The sequence below is a fragment of the Anas platyrhynchos genome, chromosome 2 (genome assembly GCF_047663525.1).
Source record: "Anas platyrhynchos isolate ZD024472 breed Pekin duck chromosome 2, IASCAAS_PekinDuck_T2T, whole genome shotgun sequence".
Lineage (NCBI taxonomy): Eukaryota > Metazoa > Chordata > Aves > Anseriformes > Anatidae > Anas > Anas platyrhynchos.
Window position 1 is genome coordinate 24,613,641 of NC_092588.1, and position 26,340 is coordinate 24,639,980.

The following is a 26,340-nucleotide window of genomic DNA, read 5'->3' on the forward strand; positions in this document are numbered from 1 at the left end:
GACAAAAATGTGCATGAACAAAGGGAGTACTGAGTCTTGAAGTAAGCACTTAATCCATCAGAATAATCTTTGCGAAAGTATCTTTAGGTAATGTTTCATTCTGTAGCTACAGTCTGAATTCTTGTGGTTTTAAAACGCATTAACTCATGTATTGGCTTTTTTGTCCATAGTTTCTAGCTCACAAAGTTTCTGTCCAACATTCAAACTTAAGACATATGTGTAGGAGAACAAAGTTGCCTGACGCTGATATTTCTCCCTTTCTGTAAGTCTTAAAGTAAACTTCTTATGAGGTACAGAAGCTGCTCAGGAAAGAAAAACCCTTTCTGTATCTTAAAACCGATCTTTTAGTGGGGAGGTGATGTAAACACTATTTCATTCTTTACTAAGAATCCCTTTTTCAAAACACAGTACAGAAATAATTCCTATTCACACATACCTAGAGCATACTGGTAAAGGCATCAAATGAACCAGCTGTTTAGGACGTGGACTACATGACTTGACAGAATATGAAATGGGAAAGTGGTGATGATCAGTAATGATACCAGTATCTATCTAAGTGCCCTACGTGCTGAAATAGAGGGGAATTTGTTTCCTAAATACATTTTAGCATTCTGCTAAATTCTGGTAATTACCAATTCTGGTCATTGCTATTTCTGGGCATTAGCATTCTGCTTCTTGTCAACAATAGGTAAGTGATGATAGTACATAATTCATCCGTAAAACTATTTCCTGGGTTTAAACCAGAGCCCTCTATACTGACATTTTCACTTCTATTTTCCTCATGTTAATTTTTGGCAAAACCTGTTTTCTCACCTGTTAAAACAATTGTGTTGCATGCTTTGCATCAGTGAACACACACAGCATCAATATTAAAAAAATCATTTTATGGTTTATTTCCTTAACTGAGAGTATTTGCTTATAACTTGAAACTGTTTTCCCAGTTACAGGTTTAAATTCTGGCTTTATACATGTGCTTAACATCTCAAAAACCTTTAAAAATGTTTTTGTTTTTTGTAGTAATGAAAATCGTACACATTTAGCAGATACTAGACCTGGAAATTACACTCAAAAATGTGTAATTTCTGATGCATTGGATGGAAATGATAACTGAATCAACCAAATAAACACAGGAAACAAACTATATATACAGAATGTCAATTCATAATAAATGTCAGTTATATAAAATATTATCTAATTTTAGTATGAAGGCACTTTTATTTAAAAGCAATGCAGTATTAAAACAAGATCCTGGGCTAGGCCCTTAATAGTTAATGCTTCATTGTGCATGTGTAAAGAAATCAAAAGTCATCTTAGACAAGTCTCAGGAAAATAATGAGAGAACAATATGCCCTGCTCTGCTTTCTGTAATCCAGGGTGTGTAACAAAATGAAATGAAATGTAACAGGATTGTTACTTTAGGATGGATAAAACCAGTTAGGACAGGTACCGCTAGAGGATTTACTGAACAGAGAGGTGTGTAGCTACAGAATGTGGCAATATATTGGCAAAATAACAAGCAAAACCCTTACGTTCATAACTGCTTGTCAGCTTCGTGCAGTTTTTCAATGTCATTTGTCATGTAAGTTTAAGCAACTGTGACTGCAATATAGCACCTATGCATATCTAATAGAAGATACTATTTACAGTTTTCATTTCCTAGCTGCTGAAATTGTCCACTTGCAGCAAACCTAATTCCATTTCTTTGAAACTGGTCATTTGTTGTCTGTAGAATACACTACTATTAGTAGCAATTCTTGCTCCTGATGGAATTTAAAAAAATACAACCTCAGGGAAGTTTTTAATATTGTAATTAATACATAAAAGCCTTTAGGTAAAGGGAAGTCTTTTCTGTTTTCCAGTCAGTTAAGAAAAAAAGACATTCAGAACAGTTTTGTTACATCTCTTTGTAGCATCTAAAGTTCTTCCTCATCATCATCATCTTCATCATCTTCTTCCTCTTCTTCGTCCTCCTCTTTCCTTGGCATGCTGTTGGAAATCTAAGAGGAAAATTCAACAAAAGTAAATCAAGTATGTATCTAATGCTGGAAGGAAAACGTCTCTGTTGGCATTTCAAGTCTTGTTCGTTGGATGCTTGGTGGTGGTCTTTATCCCTTAATCCTGCAATTTATGGTAAAGTGCACCATGCCAACAGAAAGGTAACAGAACACCAACCAGAAAATCAGTAAATGAATCTTGAAAGCTAAAAATCCCCATACTCCTGAAAGCTATTACATGGCAGGGAAAGCTATGCAGTAATTGAATTAATGTTAAAAAGCAACAGGGTGTTAGGTTTTTGCTGGCTGGCTCCCTAGACGGCAGGTTGAAGGTGAATGTTAAGGCATAATCTTATCTTGAAGACATCAAACCTCTTCAGTTAAATGAAAAGCTCAACACTGTGCTGCTCTAAACTGTTCCTGAGAATAAATTAGAGACTTTACCAGAAGTCTTGGTTTATATATGAACTTGTTTCCCTGACCACCTGTGCTTGCCCTTCAGAATGGTAACTTCAGTCCTTTTTTGGTTCATCAAATATTAAAAAATAATAATAAAATGCCAGCTGCTCAGCTTTCATCTTATCTGAAAGGCTCTGCCATCAGTACTTTCTTCTAATGAGAGCTCTAATTCCTATTGAAGAGAGAGTATTCATATAAGATGAAACATTTACAATTTAAAGTAGAATACCTTTTTTCCCCCCTGAAAAAAAAGGAACATTAAACTCAAGAAAGACAGCTATCTGAATCATCTAGAATGCTTTTCAAAAATGATTTTGGGTTCAGCAGTTCTCTGAGGGCATCTGCAGCTCTAATGTTTCCTGAGTTTTCTCACATGCAGCTACATACACAAACTTCAGTACTGAAGACAAAACTTGCCTTTTATTTTCAACCCCCTATTTTAAAAGTTCTTAAAAACTGGTTATTAAATTCTAACTTGTGAGATCTCTTAATTTATACAGCTATGTACATAACAAAAAAACTTGGTGTGTGCATAAAGCAAACTGTGTAATTAGTGAACTAACGAAAGCAGAAGAATCCTTAGTGGTGTTGATGCTCACGAAATACATGATTCAGCTTTAAGCAAATACTCGGTTGCAAATTTTTGAGCGTAACAGAAAATGGAGTTAATCATTAGATGGGACTGGGTTAACTTGAGAGTAAATGCCTAATGCAGCAATTCGTTCTGGGAAAGAAGACAGAGACAATGACACTGATTTGGAATTGAAGATAAAGGAGTGCTGCAAATTGAGCCTGGTAAGGTAGCTTCATTTCAGCAGACTAATCTTCCAAATTCCTTTTTTTTTTTCTTCCCCCTCTTTTTTTCCTCCTCTATTTAAGAGCATCTGAAATTCTTGAGAGCTTCAATCGTATTTCTGAATAAAAACTTCCCCTCTCTTGGAATATGAGGTGCTCATTTGGGGTTTAAGGCTCTTTCTACTCGCTGGTCGAGTATCTCTGACCACTCTGTAATTAAATAAAGAGCAAACTAAATACTTTCACTGATGGAAGTAAGCTGGTGGCTAACCTGAGAACCAGAATGGATCAGAGTAAGGAAAATGAGAAAGGAAATGAGGCAGTTTAAACGCATGTTATTTTTGCCATAAAGCTAGAACGTACCAGCACCTGAAAAATTAATTGGCTTTTAAGAAATGTAATGGAACTTGATAATTTGTTGTTTCTTGTCCTAAGCTATTTTATGTGAAAATGAATGCTCCTAAGTTTCCATGTAGGTGATGGCTGTCCCTGCTCATGCTGTTCAGCTGCATGCTTCACTGCTTGTGCTACAGAAAGCATGGCAATTTTCTACTCCTGCCATTCTCTCTTCATGTCTTACATAGTGGATGGTGTTGGAACACCTTGCTGCGTACAGTTTCAGCCATGGTTAAAATATTTTTCTGCCCTAGAAGAACAGGTGCAAAACAGTTAAATGCATGTGCCTAAAACCCTTGTAGCTAAATCTGAAGAAAGTACCTAGAAGAAGGCATTATTTTCTGCTAATAGTTATGTCTAAAATACAGCAAACCAATCTGAATCAAGACAATGAAAACTAGAGAAAAACTGCTGATGAAAGGGCAAAATGCAGGGATTCACTACGGATTTTTATGAAAACTTAAATAGCCTTTTCAGCACTTGTGTAAAACTAAATATCTGTAATACTCCTGTTTTAAAAAAATATTTTAAAACGTCTGAAAAGGTCTACTCATAATGGGCAGCCATCCTGTAAGTGATGGGACACATGTCAAATTATCCTGTTGCCTGACTAAGTTAGACATCAAATCAAGGCACTAGAATTTTAAAAGGAGGTGGTACTTTTCCAAAGTGAATCCAGCTCAAGGAGTACTTCAGATTTCTGACATGGAAAACTACTGGAAAGAACCAGAAACTTGTTCTAGGATGGCATGAGCTGAATCCTCTGGAAGGATGAATTACATAATACAGTATTTGTCTATCTGATATGCAGTATTTTTTCCCCTCTACAGGTTGTTTTTTCTCCCCTTCCTGCAGCCTTACTCTGTGTTGTTCTGCAAACTGTTTACCAGTACAATTTATACTGCTTTAAATCGAAAATTCCAAACTACTGCTTTATGTAGGCAGTAAAAGATTGTTACGGTGCATGAATCAAACAGATGTGAAAACTTTGGGAATGGAAGATCCCCAGAAAGATAAAACCACTCACCTGAAGGCTCTGCTGAAAGCAGCGTTTTTTGCTAGTGAATGTTTGGAGGTGGGTTTAAGAGACTGCAGCTCCTAGTGTAACCCACGGTTCTGATGCAAACATACTAATTGCAGAACCAAAAAGGGCAACGTGTGTGTGGGTGCCCAACAAGGTGTCTGCGTCTTTTTACTGCCCTCTAGTGACTGCATTCAGGCACTCCATCCCTGCTCTGGATCCGTTGCCTAGCACAGTAAGATGGCATTGTTTCCCCATAGGTCTCATTTCTCTCAGATATTTCATTAATAGGTTAAGAGAACATGAACACCTAAATTATATAGCTGAAAGAGAGGTAAACTTGCAAGTTAGTTAAAATGGAGCCCACACCACCTCTGAGCATACATACATTGAGATTTCTGTTTTTCTAAAGACAGTCCCAAAATACAGCTAGCTGTGGCACCTTGAAGTAATTACAAATACTTCCGTAACACTGAGACAGTTTTATGGTACCACAGGGAATTCTCAAGGAATGTGGCAACGGATTTCTGACGGCTCTCTCTGGGCTTCAGAAAATGAATGGTTAAATACTTTCTGGAGAAACAAACCAAAACACAACCCACGAATCTGAAATACCTGAAATTTGGTTGTTTGGTAAAGAGGTAGGGAATCTTAATGCTAATATTGGTCTCCATGCCCTGAAATACGGGATTCTTTTATCTTTTCAGATGGCATGACTCACACTTTCATTAACAGAGTAACTCAACTGTAATGATCCTTTAAGTGTTGAGAGCAGAGAAGGGGTAATATACAAAGTGAAGAAAACTTTCTACTGGTACAACACCAGTGCATCCAGAGAAGGAAGATGGGATGCGTACGTTTTATATCTGGCCATCTCGGTAATTGAACCACTGCTAAAGAATCACCTCAGTTACATGATTAAAGCTGTAATGAAGAAAAAATTCAGTCATTTTGTGATGATGTCTGTAAGCTTACTGCTGCAAACAGTCATATATTTTTGCAAGGTAGCTAGGTCAAAAGCAGTAACACTGTTTGCTGTTTTGCCTTTTTTTAAATCATCTTCCTGTTCCTTCACCTGCTTTGAATTTGAAGGTGTGTAGGTCAGTGTTTTGCTTCGTTGTAGGAGGTATCGCTAATCTGAGTCACCATGTGGTAGAGAATCCACTGTGACTAAGAAAATGGAAATATTACTTAAAGAACAGCACTTCTGTTCCCAAGAAGCTCCTAGATCTTTGCTGTACAAGATGCCAGAGTTCACTAATGAAAGAAATGGTATCACTGGAAATCACTTTGTCCTGAATTCACTGAAGAGAGCAGACTCATTTCCATTAGCTAAGGTTTTCCTTAAGACATTCTTTTAATAAATATAGTGAGCTGGTATTTAATCTTTCTTTCTTACCTGTACTGTCTTCAATGAAGATTTTAAGGAGCCGGTTCTTTGCAAGGGGGACTTTGAATTTGCACGAACTATGTCTAAGCGAGACTGGTAGTCTGGTGGGTAAAGCGAGCTCCGAAAAACCTGTTCAAATGAAGAAAGCTGTTACTTTGGTGTCATAATACCCTCACCAAGACTGAAGCTAACAAAAACTCAGCATTGGGCAATTAGCCCTGCTCTAGATAGATGCACCAGCTGTAGTTTGGAGTGATTGCTTTTAGCTGAAATAACATCCTTGCTCAACCTAAGACTTATCAAAACATTTATGTGGTCAATTTAAACATTCTTCAGATATCTGAGGGGATTCACAAGTGAAAAGCTGCAGTGGTTTCCCATCAAAATACAGAGCTGAGCTTCAGGCTAACCCAGAGCTAGAGCTATAAACTGCAGCAGCTCCACCTTAGGCTCTCCAGTTCTTGGGAAGATGAACTCTTGGCCCCTTCACAAGCAAATCCTTGCTACCAGTCACAGCTATGTCAGGAATTTTGTCTGAAATGTTCAAGTGATCTGCAGCTCAAGAACTATTTTGGAAAACCTTTAGAACACAGGGGAGAATGTGGTATCCATTATACTGACAAGTTCTTTCCAACAGCCAAAAAGAGTAAATCGTAGGACTATCAGCCTGATACTAAAAATAATCGAACTATTCATGCAGGACCTTATTAATAATGTGAAGGAGGAGAGTAGAATTATGGTAAGTCAGTATTTGTATGGAAAGTGTATCTTGTCAAATCAGCAAGAACTCTAAAATGAAACCAGAAACCTGGCTGTGAAAGGTAAAATACTGACTTAAGGGATATTTCTGAAGTGGTGTCACATGCCCTTTTAATTGTGAAACTACAGCAGTACAAGATTGCTATGGCATACAGCGTAATGAAAAATAACAACTGCAAGATGAAAAAAGAAAACAGAACTCAGAACAGAAAGAAGATAGAGATTTTTAATGGAGTAATTAGTCTTTAGATGATCTTATCAGAGCAGTATAACATTCTGTCTTACTGTGCATCTTTACAGCAAGATTCACTGCAGAAGTGTTCTTTAAGAACTGGGACTAGCTGAGCTTGGAATGGCAATTAATTTAGAAGTCTCTTATCTGTCTTTGTGAGAATGATTAGATGGTCACCATGGTTCTTGTCTGCTTCTAAAATCGCACAGTTTATAAACCTGTGGACCTTTATTTTATTGGATAAATGCAAAAAAGGGCTTAGTGTGAATGAGAAGCTTGTTCTGGGAACCTGAAAAGTAATGTTGCATGGGACATGTATGCCACTGAAGTATGAAAACTGTCTTTATGTAGTAAGTAAACTGAAAAGCAAATCTTTAATTACTCTTACCTCTAAATCTTCGTTTTCATCAATATTTTGGATATTTTGGTAGGCAGCAGTATAAATCTCTAAAGCTTTCCCATGGAATAACATTTCAATGGTTATAAATTCAGAAAATATGTTCTAAAAACAAATAAGAACAAAGTTTTCTTAATGCTATAGAGTACATTCTACTTGAAATGCCAGGAACTTTTTCTTTATTGATAGGTATCTTTTTAACTTATGGGGAAAGATTAACTGTAAACTTCATACATATTTATAATTTACAGATAGTTATGTGTTTTTTGGTTTGTAATAAAAGACATATAAAAGCTTTTATTGATATGTTCAGAACTCACCCAATCTTTTTCGTATTAATCTAACATCAAATACTGGCTGTTTCTTTTTTTTTTTTCCCAACAATCTCTCCTATTCCCATTCACCATTCTTTCTAATTTAGTCTTTTTTTTTTTTTTCTCCAATAAAAACTCTCACTTTTATAATTGAATTTGAGATCACATAATTTAAATGTTTTTCAATTACTGTAGTTTTTGGGACTTGAGCCACTTGACGTTTGAGATTGAGAGAAATGAAAGCTTTGTATTTGCAGTCACTAAGTGTTTGATGGTTTCTGCACTGCAGTAACCTGCACAAATTCTGGCACAAATATTATTTACTTTTCACTATTTCTGTTAATCTTGCTGATATTAATCCACACATCATTCTACTATGAAATGCAGCTACCAGTTAAGTAGAATACAGCAACTGTTGGAAACTGCAGATACTACACCATCTAATATATAAAAATTTAGAATTTGAGAACCTGTAAAAATAATGAACTGATTTTCAAATTGCAAAGCTCAGGATGTTTGGATTATGAAATAGTCAATATCACAAGCTTTGTATTTATGTAAGCATAAATTAACTGTTGCTTAATCTTGCTGAAGAGTAACTATAATAAATGTTATGCAAGATGAAGATGATGTTATATAAACATCACATAACATAAGCACACCTACTTTTATGTCCTTTATTTTCTGTTTCTCAAAATTATCAATTGTTTCCTCTAATTGCCGAGTTGTTCGAGTTGCGTCCAGCGAAGCTCTCTGCAATTCACTTTCAGCCTGGTAAAGGAACACAAAGGTGAAATTAGTTCTGTATTTGATACAAAGCTATTTGCTATCTAATTGCACTGAAACCTTTGAATCCGGGTTTTCAAAATACTACATTTCTGGATTACTGTATCCGTAAATGTTTTTGTAGCTTAATAAAGATGTCTTCTATAGTGTTGTGGTTTTGATCTGAAACATGAGAAATGACTAGCTCCAGGCAATCAGGAAAGTCTCACTGCCCTACCCATTTTCTAAACGCTTGTCTGCTAATTCTGCAAATCCAGCCCAGACATGATCTGACCACACAGTGACTGGGCTCAGGGAGTTAAGCCCAGATGGGTAAACCCCCAAGGGATTACACTTCACAAAAAGGTAATTTTTTAGAGCTAATAATAAAGGAGAAGACAGGAATGCACAGGCCAGATTGCTGGAAAAGCAGACAATATTACCCTTTATTTTTCAGTGCAGATCAACCTGTTGTGTCTAGAACAAATCTGTTCCAGTGCCACACACTAAACCTTGTCTAAGGTTTTATAAATTCTTTAGACAGTAAAGCAGCAGCTGGAACTAATGCACTTCTCCCATAAGTATCTCAATCCGTAGACTAGAGCCAATATATTTTTTGGTTAAAAAGCATTTCATGTGTATCTTTAATACAAAATGTATTTTATATAATTATTTTATAAAAATATATTCAACTGGGCAGTTAGAGAAGATCACACAAGCCAAGAACTAATGCATAAATACAGTTCCTCTACTTTAAAACTACTCCCCCTTGCCCTACCCCTAGACTCCCTGACAAAGAGTCCCTCCCCAGCTTTTCTGCAGGCCCCCTTGAGATACTGGAAGGCTGCAGGAGGTCTGCCCAGAGCCTTCCAGGCCCAACAACCCCAGCTCCCTCAGCCTGTCTTCACAGGAGAGGTGTTCCAGCCTTCTGAGCATCTTCACGGCCTCCTCTGGACCTGCTTTAACAGGTCCCCGTCTTTCTTATGCTGGGGGCCTCAGAGCTGAACACAGTGCTCCAGGTTGGAGTCACATCACAGCAGAGAATCACCTCCTGTGACGTGCTGGCCACGCTTCATTTGATGTAGCCCAGGACAGTATTGCATTGAATGTATTCCATCAGGTCACGTACTCATCTCCTTTCCTTGATTTTGTCCAAAGCACAGGAGGTAAACAGAGTAAAAAAAAGACATATTGTGTTTTCCCAATTACTGCAATCACTCACTCTCAGTAAAAGAAGGCAGCTGTTATGCATGAGCAGCCATTACACATGCAAACACACTACGTTATTTCTATGATAATGAAATATATCTTCTTGATCCATCTTAGACTGGCCAGATGTGCGCAGATGATTTGGGAAAGGAATTTTGTTTGCTGTAGAGTGAAATGTTTAAACTCGCAGAACCTGCACAGTTTGTACAGCAGCAGTTTAGAACTGCCTCTTCTGAAGCACTCACCTGTGACTGGAAATACTAGTAAAGGAAACAAATGGTAAAATAATAAATATTCATAAAAGTACCTGCTTCTACTTCCAATTACTATACATTGTGAAATATTTACCTGAGATATTTGAGAACTTCTGTGTACTTGGAGGATGTTACTATTATGTTGTCTGAAGCTTCCTGTTACAAGTCATACAATTTATCATGACTTTTGTATTATAAACAGGACAGCTGTTTGTCTTGGACTTACATTTTGGTTAGTTACTTTTTTTTTTTTTTTTTTTTTTTTTTAATTCAGACAACCTAGCTAGAGCATTTCAGAAGGAAAACTATTTAAAAATATCATTTTTATATTAAAAGATACATATATACACATCTGAGAAGGTTTTATTTGCAAAGCTGTACTATCCCCCTGGTTTTTAAGCATTTCTTTACCAGTCGTCTGACACTTAGCTTACTCTGTTGTACTGTTCTTTTCTATCCCAAGGCAAAGAATGTTTATAGTGCTGAGCCTGTGAGGCTTCCTTGGGCCAGGAAGAAAGTTGCACGATGTCTTCCTGATTCCCAGTATTTTGTGCTGATCACTTTAAATGCAAACACAGAGTGTTTGGAAGGCACATGCCTTTGGGCATATCCAAAAATAGGCTCTACTCAGACAGGCAAAGTTTTAAGTACAAAACCCACAGGTGTTACAAGAAGCTAGGCCATGGAAGGGTGTTTGGAAGAAGCTTAGCAAAGAGACAAGAAGAAACAAGTGAAGTGCCAGCAATATGTATGTGAAATCAACTAGGAATTAGTGCAAGAGGAAGGAAAACAGGGAACAGCTTCCCTGCGGGGATAATATGTTACTGCTAAGATTTACTTCCTTAATCCTGCTGGAAGAGAACTCTGCATCACAGCTCAAATTCCAACCCCACAGCTGACGCACGTGTCCTTATCTCCTGAGGAACTCTGATTAGTCATCACTTGATTTAACTGATTTGATTAGTAATAAATAGAAATTCTTCAGCAGAAGGGAAAAATAGAATGCAATTCTCCTGGGTGGCGTTTGACCATCACAATCATTTCTCTTTTTCTGCTGTCCCATGCCCCGCTTGCTAGAAAGATCATCATTTCTGAAATAAAGTTGATGAAATCCTACAAAGAATAGCACTGCTTCACTATGCAATCCTGAGTCCAACCCCGGGGTGTAAGAAAAAATAAACAGCATGTGGTCATGAACTTAAATGCTGAATCATAATATAAAGGCACAAGGGGACTGAACTAGGATTGCCCCAAAGGATTAGGAAATTGTCATTTCCTAAAAGCTGATTGTTTCAGAATTTGAAACATCAATGATGTTTTAATGGAAATTTTGCAGAAGCTTAATTTTTCCCTCTGTGATACAGAATAATATACTGGGGAGGGTCACCAATCTCTTGAGAGGAAAAGTAGTCTGGTTGAGTATTCTTCCAGCAGAATTACAACTTTTCCCATCACACAAATTTGCACCCTGTCTAGGTACAAGGAAGCACAACCACCAAAAGGGCAAATGTAAATATAACAATAAAAATCCACAGAAGTGAAAGAGGTGTCTGATTCCACTTACTTTCAAAACCTGCCAATATCTTAGATGTAATCTATGACTACCTCTCTGGCATGAACGTATCAAATACTTCACAGTGTCTTTTCAGTCAAAATGGAGTTAGGTAACAAAGCAGCTATCATAACCTTTACCTCGTTATCACAAAGTTTACAAAAAGCTACTTACATTCAAAATCAACATAGTCTCTCTAATATTATTTGAAATAGTCCCTCTGAAAAGCAATTTTCTACTGCTTTCTAAATACAATTGCCATAACATTTTAGAAATATTTCTTATAGTCACTAGAAATGCAGGATACAATGATGTGTCGATCTGACGGGTTCCGCTGACGCGTCTTTTCCAGTTGAGATAACTGCTTGGCTTCTCGATTCTTTGCTGTTAAAGTTGCTTTAAGATCATCCTAGAAATAAAATGGTTTAGATATGTATGAAATAGATCTAGGAAAACATGAAATGCATTTTTCGTCATACAGGGATTGCCTAGAAAACATGAACAAAACTTCTGCTTTGAACAAAACCAGATTTTACTGATCTTACCCTGTTAAATGATCCCCTAGAAGACAAGGCAGTGGGGACCACGAGAGTTTAGTGCCTTGCATAACTCTCTGTAGCACACAGTACAATTTAAAAAGTGGAGAAAAAGAATTTTGCAGCTTTTCAGAAAAAGTACAGTACGTAGTCAAAAGCTGAGACCCCCAAAGCAGTAAGAAGACAGGGCTATTCTAGTTCAGCAATGGACTAAAGTTGGCATCCAGAACTAAAAAGCAATATCTAACAAATCAGTAAGGAAAAAAACAAACAGGAGAAATTAAGAACAGAAAACCATTACAAAGAGCTTAAGATACCCTAGAAAATCCATGTCTGAAAGGGTTCAACTGCATAGTTCCACATGCAGCGAGATAGGTGTTTAAATACATTTGGAACAAAATACATCCAAGTAATGATGTAGCTGAAGAAGAAACACTGATATAGGGAAGGCACACGCTGCTGATAAATATTTCTGCTCTTCATTTCTGAGGGAGAAGCAGGATATAAGATACATGATTATTTCAGAATGCTTACATACAGCTTTGAAATTCTTGTTTGTGCTATAAAAGTCTGTTTTGCAAACAGTTTGGCATACATGGAAACTACAATTTTCAGTCAGATACGTATCATTCCACTGCCCTGGTATAAGAGATGTCACTAATTTTGGTGACCCTAATTTAAAGGAACTGTACCTTAAGACAAACAGACAACCCAAAAGAATCAGTCTAACCAAATCTACCCGAGGCAGCCAGTGGATGGACATTTCAGGCCATCAGTTCCTTTAAAAAGTACACTTTGCATTTATCTACCCCTCCAGAATGGAGTAGAAGTGTCCTAATACTCTTAAATCTATTGTCTCAGGAAGTTGTCTGTGCTCCTTCCTGGGATTCCAGAATTTTATCATGGTTGCAGGTCTCCTCTTGGCCTGGAAGACCTGCAACCAGGAACATTTCTCTTTCAAAGTTCTGGGATCCTGTGACCAGGTCACTAGTCAATGACAAAAACAAGCCTGCCAAGTCTCAAAGTGCTGTGTGTTTCTTCAATGAGTCTGTAATGAGGTCAGCATCACAATAAGCAGTTTATTCTTAGTTTTTATCCTTCCTGCCTGTTCGTATGTCCTCATGTATGTCCTGTTAGTTTGCTTTAACTTTAGGGACGCAAAGCTGGTCTGTGATAATAAAAAACAACCACAACTTTAGACTATCAAAACTAATTTTGCTTCTCTTTGTGCAAAAGGGAAGTTACAGCACCTTTTGGGTCATCTGAAAGACTGCTGGAAAGGGCTTTCTCCTTTATGAAAACCATGCAGCTGCAAGAAAAGCAATAATAAATATATTTTTAAGGGTCTACATTTCAAATTAAAGGTACAGAAAGAGAATAGGCAAAAGAAGTGTATTTTTGCCACAGAACACAGACGTTTTGCATCTCATAGTCACAGCTGAATGCTTGGTGTTGTGTAATGAGTGGGCCCTGTTACCAGCACTGACTGCCTCGGCCTGTTTACACCAGCCACTCCGAATTAACACTAGGCTCAAAGGGCTCTGACCTCGCTCCAAAGCAGACTTAAGAATGGAGAAGAAACCATTAGTTACCATTATAAAATTCAGTATTTTTTTTTCTAGCATATAATAGCTTTGGAAATGCTTACAGGACTGCACTGTTTCCTTCTCTACCTCTGTTCCCTGCAGCAAGAACAGCTACCACATACGCCTCTTTGTGCTTACCAGAGAGCTTAGGGATATGGTTTAGTGGGGACTGTTAGCGTTAGGTCAGAGGTTGGACTCGATGATCTTGAAGTCTCTTCCAACCTAGAAATTCTGTGATTCTGTGAGACTGACAAAGATGTGGTGCTGCTGTGGCACAGCTTTATAGATGTTTTGGATATATGAAGGTAGGGTACGGTTACATACATATTTTATCCTGGATGTAGGAAAATTGAAAAGGGTGCAGAAAGAGCCATAGAAATATTCAAAAGCTGGGGAAGATGTCATTATGGTGAAAGAATTGGGAGTTGAGATGTTTAGCTAACTGAAAAGAATGAAAAAATGTTTTTACTAGCATCTAAATACCTTCACCCAGAAGAAAACAAGGTATCATAGAGCTCTTTAAACTTAGTGGAACATAAACACCAAAGATTATGAGAAATCTTTCATTTACAACAAAACACCACAAACATCAACGAACCACTAACTAAATACCACAAACAGTCCTATGTTCTCCCCCAGTGTCTTCAGACTAAGACTGGATGTGCTTTTGGAAAACATGCTTTAATTACATCCAAGGAGAAATGGGATGGAATGTAATTGCCAGGGAGATACAGGTTGAATACAGAGAATATTAAATTGCTCATAGTTCCACTGGCTTTAAACTATGCATTTAAGTCACTCTGTTCAGCCATCTCATTTCAAACCAGTCAGAAGTACAGCTACAGCCACCAGACGATGAGCTGGCAGATCCTCGCCACTGTACTGTTACCTGCTTTAGTCAGTGAGGTTATTAAAGCAAACCAGTCCTTTCTTCTGCAGGTGGAGCACCTTGATTTTAGGATGTCCTGTTTTATACAGAGAAAAGGAACCAGGAACAGAATTGCCAAAAAGCAGAAAATGAAGATTGATGTGTAGAACAAAGAAACAGAAACAAATCCTAAAATCCTATACTGAAGCTGTATTACAAGCCAATACTACATTAAATTCCACTGAGGCTGCCAAAACCTTCCCCAAAGAGATACTCAACATTATAAACGCATAAACATGCAATTCAAACAATTTTACTGCTTTAGCAGCTAAAGGACAAATGCATTCTAGTTGACCTGGACCTCTTTAAAGCAAACAGCACCTTAGGAAATAGCAACACTTCTTTTTAGATACAGCATGAAAGTAGTTTGTGTATACCGTGGAACACATCCAACAAGAACATCCCCTTCTTACGAAGTGCCATAATGATATGTTGTGACTCATTTACTTGAGCAGTGAACGTAAAAAGCAGTCCTGCACCTAGTTTTATGTAATAAAACTTTCTTTTTTCACTAAAAATGTCCCACTGTTGGATGATAGAAGACCAGCCGGCTCAGGTTTTAACCAAAGTTTAGAGTAATGGGCAGGAAGAAAAACAAAAGCATGGCCTACATCTTCAGCAAAGTGTCTCTTAGTTCAAAGGTGCGTTGCTGTAATTGTTAACCCCACTTACAGCTCAGGAATGCTCTTGGACGCCTCACTGTAGCTAAGACAAACATCATGTCATAGTTTCTAGCATTCTGAATGGCAAAGACAACAGGAAATGCCATTCATTGTTCTGAGGCATGACCTGGCTTCAGTTGGTGCTGTCCTCAGCATTTACAGGCTACCAGTGGCAATGCAGGACACCTGAGGGCAGGATTTCAATGCTTCGGATGTGCAGAGCACCCCGTGGTGTTCTGCATGTCACATGTCTCTCACTGTAGTCTACAACTTTCCTACAGACCACAAGCAGTACCACACAGGTGCAGGAAGTATCCTTCACAACTGTTTCTCTACCAACCAAGCTGGATAGCTAGGCAGTGAAGGAATCACTGTGCTCACTTCTTCACCATATGAAAAAGAACAAAAACCTATGAAAAATACTACAGCTTGAGATAAAATGCCACAGTGTGCTCAGATTAAATATGATGAACACACTAAGATTTTTTTGTACCTAAAATACCATCAAATGTTGATCCTTTTCTATTTATACAGACTATGATAAAGATATACATGTCAATTATAGATTGTTTACAGGATGAAGGTAACCTCTATGTAATATATCTAGTATACAAATACTAGAAAGAACTTACTTTCATCCCATAAGCTGGTATCTGCTTATTAAAATTTACTTATTCAAGGAAAACGAGCTGTTCTTCCCAGAGGAAAGAACTTTACAGCCATTTTATGGCTACACTATTTCCAGAATAAAGAGAATTCACTTATTTTTGATTTTTCAGGTCATCCTGATGACTCCACACAACGGTGACAAGATTCACGCCTCTACCTATTTCCTATTTTTGTTATTTATTCAGTTTCAGAAAGAGTTTTCTATGTAACAGACTTCCGTGCACAATTCTAATTTAGAAAAGCTGTTAAGGGCAGCATACAGATGACTAAGAGCCAAAAGCATTACACGTAATCCATCTTTTGGAACTGTGAATAAAAATATTAAGATTTAAAAAAAATATGACAGTATTTATATAGAAAACATCTTCCACCTGAATTTTCACTATCCAGGAAGCTTCATTCACACTACCCGTATTTTTTTCCAAAGTCTTTGCTTGGGCTCAAGTAATCTGAATATCCTTGACCTCACATCAAAGCTTTTTCCTCCAACACATAGATAGCTTCAGTCCAGATGTATCCTCATATAATTTTTTATTTACACTGGTTAATGCAATATGAAAAATCACAACCACTCCCCCAGTGCAGAGTAGAAATTTTAACTGAGTGGCCAGAGTTTGAGAGAAAACACATGCTTAACCTACCCGTTTAAGTTTCACTATGGTCCCATAACTCTTCAGAGGTTCAACAACTTTGGCTTCAAGCCTGTCAACCTACAAAAGAAAACACAAGGTCACTAAAATCATCTGCACGTGTGATATGCAGAAACAGGAGATGGTTCATTTACCAGTCACTAGACTCATTAGGAATGTCTTCAGCCAAAATCTATGTTGGCTGTGCAAACATACCTCCTTTCCTCCACTCTACCTGTGCACTGTCAAACAATGTAATTTAAACTACCAGTGGGATAGCAGAAGAGTCTCTAAATGAAGCACACAACGTAGACATACCAAACAATCTGCCCATCTCGCTTGCTTATGCTTCCACCTGTTGTGTAAGAACCTCACATTTACATACAGAGCACTGCAGCTGAAGACCAGAAATGGAAAATCCTTTGAAACCGATTTTCTCTTGCCTACATTGTTAATGCATATGGAAAGTGTTACTGTGATGCACAAAAGAAACAGGACAAAGATTGCTGAGCTGGTTTCCATGAGCAAATGAGAACTTGATTTAATGGCTAAAAGCTCTTATTTCTTCCTCTGCCTTTCTTAATTTAAAGCGTGGTGGTGGTTTGAGGACAGGCACAGTAGGAGGATTTAGGCCAACTGCCAGTTTGTAAAAACACACTTGGAAATGTAAAGATGCAAACTCAAATTGTTGCACAGGTACCTAACATTGACTGAAAATACAGTAATCATTTAAAGGTGAAAATAGGTTAAGAGATCATGCTTTACAACTTCATATATATCCTCAGCCATAATATAAATTTGCCCTATTAACAGATCGGTATGATAGCAATTTATCCATTAAAGCATAATGGCTTACTTGTGGTTCAGTTGGAGCCAGAAGCATAAAAGCTTATGAAAAAACAACAAAAACCCCACACTATCCACATCCTTGGATTTCGTATTACTTCCTAAATATCCATCCCTAAGTACAATGTGAAAGACACATGGTTATTTTCTAAAAATGCTCTCTTTAATAGACTAGATAGTTCATAGATTAAGTTAATTAAAAAGTCTTAATTTATGTTTGTTAATATAGAAAGAGTGGAACTGTTTCCTTTTTTTGAAAAAAGGAGTGAAAACATCAAGAATGTCAAACACTTCAGTCTCTTTTCCTTTTGTATACATAATTATAACGCTTCTTAGCTTCTCAAAACTATGAATGGCCATGTTGACACACATCCACATCAAGTCTGTTCTTGAAGTGTTGAAAAGCAACTTTACAGAAATCAACTATGGTCCCTGACAGCACCAGAGACTGGCTCTCAGAGTGCCCTGTGAACAATTCTCTTCCACACTGCTTCTGGTAACAGATTCAGCAAAAGGAAAATGTTGCTACACAACTCAAGTCACGAAACTAAAACCAAAACACTTTATTAACCGTAAATTATAATCCGGAATGTGAGACTGATAAATGGCTTGCCCTGTTCTCAAATTCCGTAAGCATTCATGTGCATACTTTCACTGACTTCAACAGGGTTAATTGCAGGCAGTTTTCACTAAAGTTATTAGCAGAGTAAACCATGAATGATTTGGCAACCTATCCCGCTCTGCCACTGATACATTTAAAAGTGATTTCTTCCATGCTTCTCTTAAGATTACAGAGCGTATTTTACCCCTTTTAATCACAGATAAGTAACTGAAGAGTTCAGATGGCAAACACAACATGTACAGCTTTAATTTTGTACCTCTGCCTGGCGATAATCCTGAAGTCTGGAAAATTCATCTGCAAAGTTTTTCAGTCCAACTTTTAAGTTTGGTGTCTCTGTGGCTGCATATGCATATATTTCATTTACTAGAAGATCTGCTTTGTCTCGTAGTCTGGCAGTTTTACGTACATATCCAGCAAATATTTGGCACAATTCACCAAAATGTTTTTCCACATTTGAAACGGCATCTTGTATTTGTCTAGTCTGATTGTCCCTAGACACCAAAGAAAATGAAAAATAAGAAGGGGAAAAATGTTTACGACACACACAGCATAAAACCCGTATAATTACATTGTGGATAATTTGTAAGTGACTTAAACATCTCATTTTAGTGCAAAACAAACCTACTTTTAAAAAGATAAAGATAAGAGTCCTAGTGGTCTAATATAGCATGTGCTAATATAAGTAACAACAACAAAAACGTAGGATTTATACCTAAAGATCCAATAGGGGAAAACATGAATCACAAAAATCACCTCAGAAGTCTTCATACTGTGGTTTAGCAAAAGCTCGTTGTTACCGTTAGGGTTAATTACTAACATAACACTACCAAAATCTGCAGGTCTCAAAGAAGGCAGGATTAGACAGCTTCCTGCAAGTGCCTGTAATCTACAGAAACAAGTCAGTGGTTGGAGAAATCAGGCAACAGAAGGGAAATCTGTAAAGGTATTAGAGAATCTTTGTATCGCAACGCATGAAAATGAGAAGGATGTGAAGCAACTTAACACTTTAAGACTTAACAGCAATGCAGTCAAGCAAACACCATTCCTCAGGAATTCTGCAGGAAAAAATATTTTAGAAAAAAAGTTGTTACGGGCAAAAACCCAGATATGTTGCTTCAGAGCAAGCAGTCTATCAGACCGCTGAGAAGAGAGCTTGTTCTTCCACACTACGACAAAAATCCCCAAATTATTCACCCCTCCACCCTGTACACCAGCGACAGGCGCTCCGTGAGGCGGCTGAGGGCAGCAGCCGACCCCCTCCTGCAATTTGGGGGCTCGGGCCGGCCCCACGGATCCCCAGCCCCACACCCTGGCACCGGGACCCGCCCGATTAGGCCCAAAGGAGCCTTTCTCTCCTCCTTCTCCTCCTCCTCCTCGCCGCCACAGGCCCCCCAGAGCCGCCCCTGCCTCCCTCAGGCCGCCGTTACCTGGCGTCCAGCCCGCGGCCCAGCATCATCATGGCGGCGGCGGCCCGGCGGGAAGGAGGGCGGGCGGCGGGCGGGCTCGGCGTGCGCTCGGTCTCCTTGGACACCAACCACCGCCCGCCCGTGCTCCGCCTCGCCGCCCATGGCGGGGCCTTGAGGCTTCGAGGACCTCCGGGGTCCTGCTCGGGAGCCTTGGGGTATCCCAGGGATCAGGCTCCTCCTCGGCGGAACGACCCCCGCCGTGCGCCGGGGGTCGTGAGGCCCGAGCCCGCCGGCCCGGCTGGCCCTCAGGGAGGTGCAGGGCCCGGCCCCTGCATGGGCAGAGCACAAAGGGTCGGGGCTGTCTCTTAAAAATAAAAGCTAATGAAATAAACTCATTTGTGTGCAGACTGTTGTCTCTTTCACTCCATCTCTCTATCTCTCTTCCTCCCCTTCCTTGTCTCCTTCTCTCTCCTTTCTCTCCTTTCCTTTCTCTCCCTCCTCTCATCATTTTTCTCCCTCCTTCCTTTCTTCTTTTTCTCCTTTCTCTCAAATTTTTGAACCTCTAGGCTTGGCAGTCACCAGCAGTAGCGTGGAAACAGCCCACCTGCTTGCAGCCTCACAGGGAGTGCTGCCGATGACAGGCAGGCCTGGGGAGAGATGGTGTGGGTCACCAAGAAGGGTCTAAAAAACCCACAAAACAGCAACAAAAACCCTTTCTGTAAAGCTGCTATCATGAAAACGTGACTCAGAGGGGCTGTGTGGGCATTGCCCTGGCTCACTGCTGGAGAAAAGAGAGAGACGGCAAAGGCCCAACGGGTATTGTGCTAAACAAGTGCAGAAAAGGCTCTAAAAGAAGAAAGTCATGAATTGTGCTGTATCCAGTGTAAACTCACTCCAAAATAAAGCAATGCGTGAGTGTTAAGCATTTACATATGTTCTCATATATGAGAAAATTCTACAGGTTTACCTGAGTCCTGGAGTCCATGAATTGAAAGTGATCTGGTTAAAGATTTGGCTACTTCATCAATTTATAGCTGTTAAGTTTGTGAAATCAGTAGTAAAACTCACCGCCAAAGTTTGTAGCTCTTATGGACTAAAACATATAATCTCAAAATGTCCTTTTGAGGACCCAGGGGTGAGAGATCAGCTGTTACCTAAAGGCCTGACTTCTCCTTTTGACCGCAGGCTTGACATGAGAGGCTATAGAATTTATTGGTTAATCATCCCACTATTAATAATCTAATAAATCCATTAAACGATTTAGCTAATAATTACATCACTATTATTAATGTACGATTCCACGATTTCTCACCCTATAGAAATTTTTGAGTTTTTCACTCTTAAGTCAATATTAATTACACACAATTACAATGCTATCACCCTGCTTATTGTTGGGGTGCAATTCTATCTGTCATTGTTCTACTCTCTCATACCAAATCTTCCAGAAATCATGTGTGCTTCCCTTTCTCTGCCCAATCCCCTCCAAAATAAATGATCCAGCCTTAATTTTTTTTTCTTTATTGGTCCTGATTTTGCTACATCTGCACACAAATTTGGTGGTTTTGATACTATTACTCGGGCAATCTGAGTTTTTATATAGGATTACTGATATGATCACCTAGGTACTAGTGGCCTTGTAAAGTTTCTTCCCCAAATTCTCCCGCATTTATCTGGTTCATACTGTCTATGTCTCATTTATCTTGCACACCTTCTGCAACTTTTCCTGCCACTTTAGTCCTCATTCCTCTATGTAGCTCCAGTTATATATGACCACTATCCTATATGCATACAACGTACCTCAACAAGGCTTATCCTGTTTTGTTTTGTTTCCCCCTCACAGTTTTTGTACTCACATAGCTTCCTGTTTTTAAGTGCATTATTGCAAATCATTGTCCTTGACATCTTTGGACAATCTCCTGGTTTCCTGCAGACGTCCTGTCTTTTCATGAGCACTTGTACTCCAGCTGGATCTCTAGCTCACAAATTCTCACCTAGTTCTGTTGCATTAAGAACTCTGAAAGTTGAAAACATCTATTCTGCTATCTGAAGCCTATTTAAACGTGGTCACCCAGGAAAACTAAAGCAAAGCAAGTGCCAGAATACTCTCAAATTCTTATTAAAGACAGAATGCTGTTGTATAAAGTGCTACATGGTAAGCAAAAGTAAGAAAATACTTGCTTCAAATTACTAGCTCATGAGAGGCAGAGGCTGGCATTTAATGAGCGGGTAAAATACTTTCAAAATAAGGAAAAGTTACTTGTGATTAAAACCAAAGAAGTGGTTGTTACTGGAACAAGACACAAAAGAGGAATGACAGCTAATCTTCAACTATTGCAAATTAAATCTTCTTCAATCCTAAAGTATAGGACTTGGCATAGACATTTAAAAACTTAATTTGTATATGCTGATTTTGCACGTGATTTGACTTAATGGTTCTTAATATGATGCTACAGATATTCCTGGAATGTATAGCCCAGCAGCCTCAGCTGCACATAAAACATTGAAAAAAATTAATGTCATGAGGGCCTATTGAAATTTTGAGTCATCAGAGTGTGCACAAGAGCACAAGCTGCACAAATCATGGAGTGGAAAAATATTTTTATGCTATGACTTAGAAATAATTACGGAGAATGATGTTGAAAATAATGTCAAATTTCCTGCTTATTACCTCTAAGTAAGTTTCCAGAATAACATACTAAAGATGATGATATCTTATTAATGGCAAATTCTGAAGATAAGAAAGCTCTGGAATATCCAGTTGACAGTGTTTTATAATATTTCTCCTGAGTATAATCAAATAGCAGGGTTTATGATGATGTCTGTTTATCTTGTTATATCTTGTGTCTGTCTTAACTTGTTTAGAAATGTTCTCACCCAGAAATCTCCCTGGAATTTTCTCCTCTCTAAAGGAGTCCTCACGACTTAAATGAACTTGATTAATAAAACTGAAACTAAAGCCATTTTTTCTGGATTGAATTTTCAACAATGCGTTTATCCTAGGTATATATGCCAAATACCAGCAGAATATTCAGCCACTTTTATTTGAATTAACTGATGTCTCATATATTGTTTAATTACAAACTGATCCACACCAGTTCAGAGGTTCATCTGTGCTGAGTATGTTTGTGTGATTAGTTCTTTTCTTCTAGCATATTTTGTTATTTTATAGTACTTTTTCACTTTTTTTTTTTTTAATAACTTTTCATGTTCACTTCCACATATGCCATCCAACCCCATTATTAGAAGGGCAGTCACTGTAGTTCTTGGATGTCAAACATTAATTTTAGCATATGAGTTTAGCTCATAGTGGATTGGGGATTGTTCTTTGAGATTTAATAATTTCAAGAGCTTTCTTCTGCTGGAACATTTCCTCTTTTCCTGTAATTTCACTGCTTTGGGTCTGCAGTTCCTTTACTTAATCCAGGAACTAGGCCACCTCTTATTCTCTGTTTTTTCTCAAGAACAAGAGGCAGTTTCTGGGAACCATTGTTCCCTAATGCACAACTCTCCAATAACAAGTTCCGGATATCTTAATTAAAAATCAGTTAGTTAGAGAAAAAAAATGACAACATAATTAAAAAAACAGTAAAACATCATTTCCTCAGGCTAATACCCGTAGGCAGGTATAACCTTCTGTCATCCATTTTGTCAGTACTGGTTAGAGTTTATCCGCCTCTTGATGATTTATGCATTTGCCTGTTGTGTCCTTCATTCTTTAAAAGAGCTTTGGCCACTGTCAGAGGTAGCAGGATAGCAGGATCTTTGATCTCATTCATTACAGAGACTCACGCTTTTATGAAGTTATGTGTTTTATAAGCTGAGAGGAATTCTTTTGTTTGCTTCCTTGCTTACCTTTGGGTAAGTATTTTTGCGTCTGTGCTTCTCTGTATGCAAACTGAATTCAAAGGTGAAATGCAAAATATGTCTGGAACATGGTGCTATACAAGGTTTTTTGATGTCTCTTGTTTTCTGTGATCTGTAAGAAAGTCAGGTGTTGTCTTACTGACACATTTTAATATCACGTATATGAGTTTCAAGACTTGTTTCTCCTAAATTCTCATTTATGTTGAAGGACTGTATTGCCATGGGTTTTTTCTCCAGCCTAGCTAATCCACATTTTTTCTGATTTATCACTAAGACCTGCTGCTTAGATATTGATGAATGAAGATGTTCTCTATTGATGCTGTTTTATGATGTCTGATAGTCTGTTTAAAATCATCATCATTTGTGGCAAGTGATTGTGATGCAGATCACAATCTCAGTTATGTGTAGTGAGTACTGGTTCAGGTAAAATATGTTGTAAAATATCTGTTTCCTGGAGTCATGGTCTAGATTATTCTGAATGTTCTTATATGTTCTTATATTATTATCAGTAGTTATTGTTACTGCTAGTAGTGCTGTAGAAATCCTAGATTAGGCAGTCAAATTGCTTTACCAAAGCCTGTTCAAGTTTCCCGAGCAGTGCAGGCACATGTTTGATGTTGAAGATGAAGAGCCTATTCCAATCTACTTGTGTTGCTGGAAAGACAAGGGAGAGGGAGATCCTTTGAAACTGAACTGAGTGAGGTTGGAAGAATTGTGAGACCAGCATAACTCACCTGAATGGACCAGACATCTGTAACATATCCCAGGTGCAATACCTTTGGTTGAGGTTTCTTCACATTTTCTCTGCAAGGCTCATGCTGGTGTCTGTGGCAGGATTCCTGTGTGGTGTCTGTGTTGCTCTTTAGGAATGTGATTCTACTCAGGGCATGTTTCTAAATTGCGACTCATATTAGCAACTGCTTCCCAGAGATCCCAACAGCAAGTGGCAGGGGTTTTCTCATGCCCTCAGTGTAATTACTCGCACAGTTCTGGTATTAGAGCAGGCTGGCTGCATCCGTACTGTATGTCTGGATGTCTCCTCTGGGCCTCTTGTGGCGCCACTGTGGCTGAAATAATGCAAAGGCATGAAATAGCCCTCCTGAGTGTTTTTATAGCACGGAACCGAGGCTATATATGTCCTGGGATGTGGTTTATGAGATATTCGAGGGGCAAAATTTGCTGCAATAAAGTTGAAGGATTGTAAAGAACGAAGGGAGTCAACTGGAGACTGGAAGAAGCAAACCTGATGCAGTTCCAACCACAATGGCTTTTGTGATCATTCTCTGGAGAATATTGTTCCCAGAATTGTGCCCATACTTTGTTTGAGAGAGAACAATTTGGAACTGACCGGAGTAAGGGAATAATGAAATAATTCAGCAACCCTTGGTTCCGTCTCATGGCCTTATACCATTTAGCAGTGCAGATATACCCAAATAATCTTTCACACTCGGAAGGGAGGCTTCCAGATACACCTCAGGGACTCTCTTGTGGGTTTGCTGTCTACATGGACTGCCGATCTGTTTTTCTGAATGTCCTGGTGTTGGTCACAGAATATTATAAACACAAGGCTTTGAAAGGAAGTTGATACTGGTTTCATTTAAGTCTCTATCAGTTTTGTCATTAGTGGTAGGAATTAAATGTTATCCTCAGCAAACTTTTTTTCTCTTTTTACAGTTGTGCTCTTGTGTTTCCAACAAAGTGCTGCAGCAGGAATGTTTTCCTGCAGCCTGTAGCAAGATAATGCTCAACATACTGGTATGTGATAACAGCCACCGCTTGGTGGCATCCACTCCATGCTTTATTTAGCTGACAGCCCTACAACCAATAAGCTCAGAAAACTTTCTGAATTCCTGGCTTGGCATTCTTTGTGAGGATTTAAAATAGCCGGCTTTATGTTAGCCTTTACCAGTATGCCTTGGACTTGGCGTATGCACGACCCACCTTCTGCTTGTATTTAGTGTGGGAGTATACACATTTGTGGACATTTCAGTTGAATCAAATAATTCAAGTAGTTAACAAAGCCTATCTTTGTATTGGTCTTTTGAAGACAATTATTTATTCACAGAAAACCTGCAGAAACTCGTGATCCTTTGGTCCTGCCCTTGTCATGTACCTTATTTTAAAACAAGCTTTAATTTTACATAAATTGATTAGAAACAAAAATAACATATATCTGGTTAGGAGGGGAGTGTATTTGAAATGAGCTCTTGAATCTTTGATTCACACTTTTCAAAGGAAGAATATTCAGGCTTATTCTGAAGTGTGTAACATTAACATTACTAATAAGGTTTAGGAGGAGATACAGTGTAAGCAGCTACAGATTCAATTTACATAACTTTTGGCATTTAGTTGACACATCAAAATCCAAAACATATTTCACTAACCAAAATCTTAATTTTAGAGGTCTCTCTTTCTAAAATTATATGTGGCATGAGAATGTGATGGTAGAAAAATAAAAAATAGTTACTCCACCTACAAAAACTACACATCATCTAATTGTATTATGCTGTGATAACTGAGTGCTAGATGGCATTTGAAACTTATTCTTTGCTTTCACACCTAGGTTCTCCTTTACATTTTTCTTGGAGCTGAGGTTAAAAGACTTGAGAGTTGTCTTTTTTAATATTGATATTTATATTTATATTTATAAGGAAAATTTCATTAGCCATTCCTAGGTCATTGGAGAGTTGATAGAAACCAGACACTACCCAGCACTTTTAGAACTTTCTTTTAAACAAATAAAAACAAAACAACCCACAAAAACATAGAAAGATCTAAAAACTTGGTAATCAAATAGTCATTATTAACAAGTGAGATCCCTACAACTCTGGGGGGGCAAGAAAAAATGGACTATTAACGCATTACACATAATTCAAATTTGCTGACATCTGGTGATGATTCCAGCATGACGAGGTCAATCTCCCTTTCTTCTCTGTGCTTTGTATCAGTGTGGTGAGGGTTATGCTTAGAAAAATACAGTAATGATTCTCCTTTGCTAATTTTCAGTTTTATTAAACAGAGTAAAGAAACAATCTGAGTTAATTTCTTCTGGGAA

General features: G+C 38.2%; 1 protein-coding gene across 2 annotated transcripts; it reads right to left on the reverse strand.

Moving 5' to 3' along the window:
• Positions 1–863: 863 nt before the first annotated feature.
• Positions 864–19,727, reverse strand: CIBAR1 (CBY1 interacting BAR domain containing 1). Of its 2 annotated transcripts, none has more exons than XM_072034461.1 (8): positions 19,443–19,727; positions 18,272–18,506; positions 16,560–16,628; positions 11,845–11,946; positions 8,424–8,528; positions 7,435–7,548; positions 6,065–6,184; positions 864–1,997 (listed from the first exon to the last, which is right to left on the reverse strand). In XM_072034461.1, the coding sequence occupies exons 1-8, from the start codon at positions 19,472–19,474 to the stop codon at positions 1,914–1,916; spliced, it is 861 nt and encodes a 286-aa protein (XP_071890562.1). In that variant the 5' UTR covers positions 19,475–19,727; the 3' UTR covers positions 864–1,913. The 2 variants fall into 2 exon arrangements, with proteins under 2 accessions (XP_071890562.1, XP_071890561.1); XM_072034460.1 differs by lacking the exon at positions 19,443–19,727 and adding an exon at positions 18,728–19,323.
• Between the last annotated feature and the right edge of the window lie 6,613 nt (positions 19,728–26,340).

Coding starts and splice junctions, on each gene's coding strand:
- CIBAR1 (XM_072034460.1), bottom strand. CDS start 18,834: ATGTTAGTAATTAACCCTAACGGTAACAACGAGCTTTTGCTAAACCAC. Junction 8,529..11,844: donor CGTCAGATCGACACATCATT/GTATCCTGCATT, acceptor TTCCTTTACCAG/GCTGAAAGTGAATTGCAGAG. Junction 7,549..8,423: donor AGAAAATAAAGGACATAAAA/GTAGGTGTGCTT, acceptor ATTTGTTTTTAG/AACATATTTTCTGAATTTAT.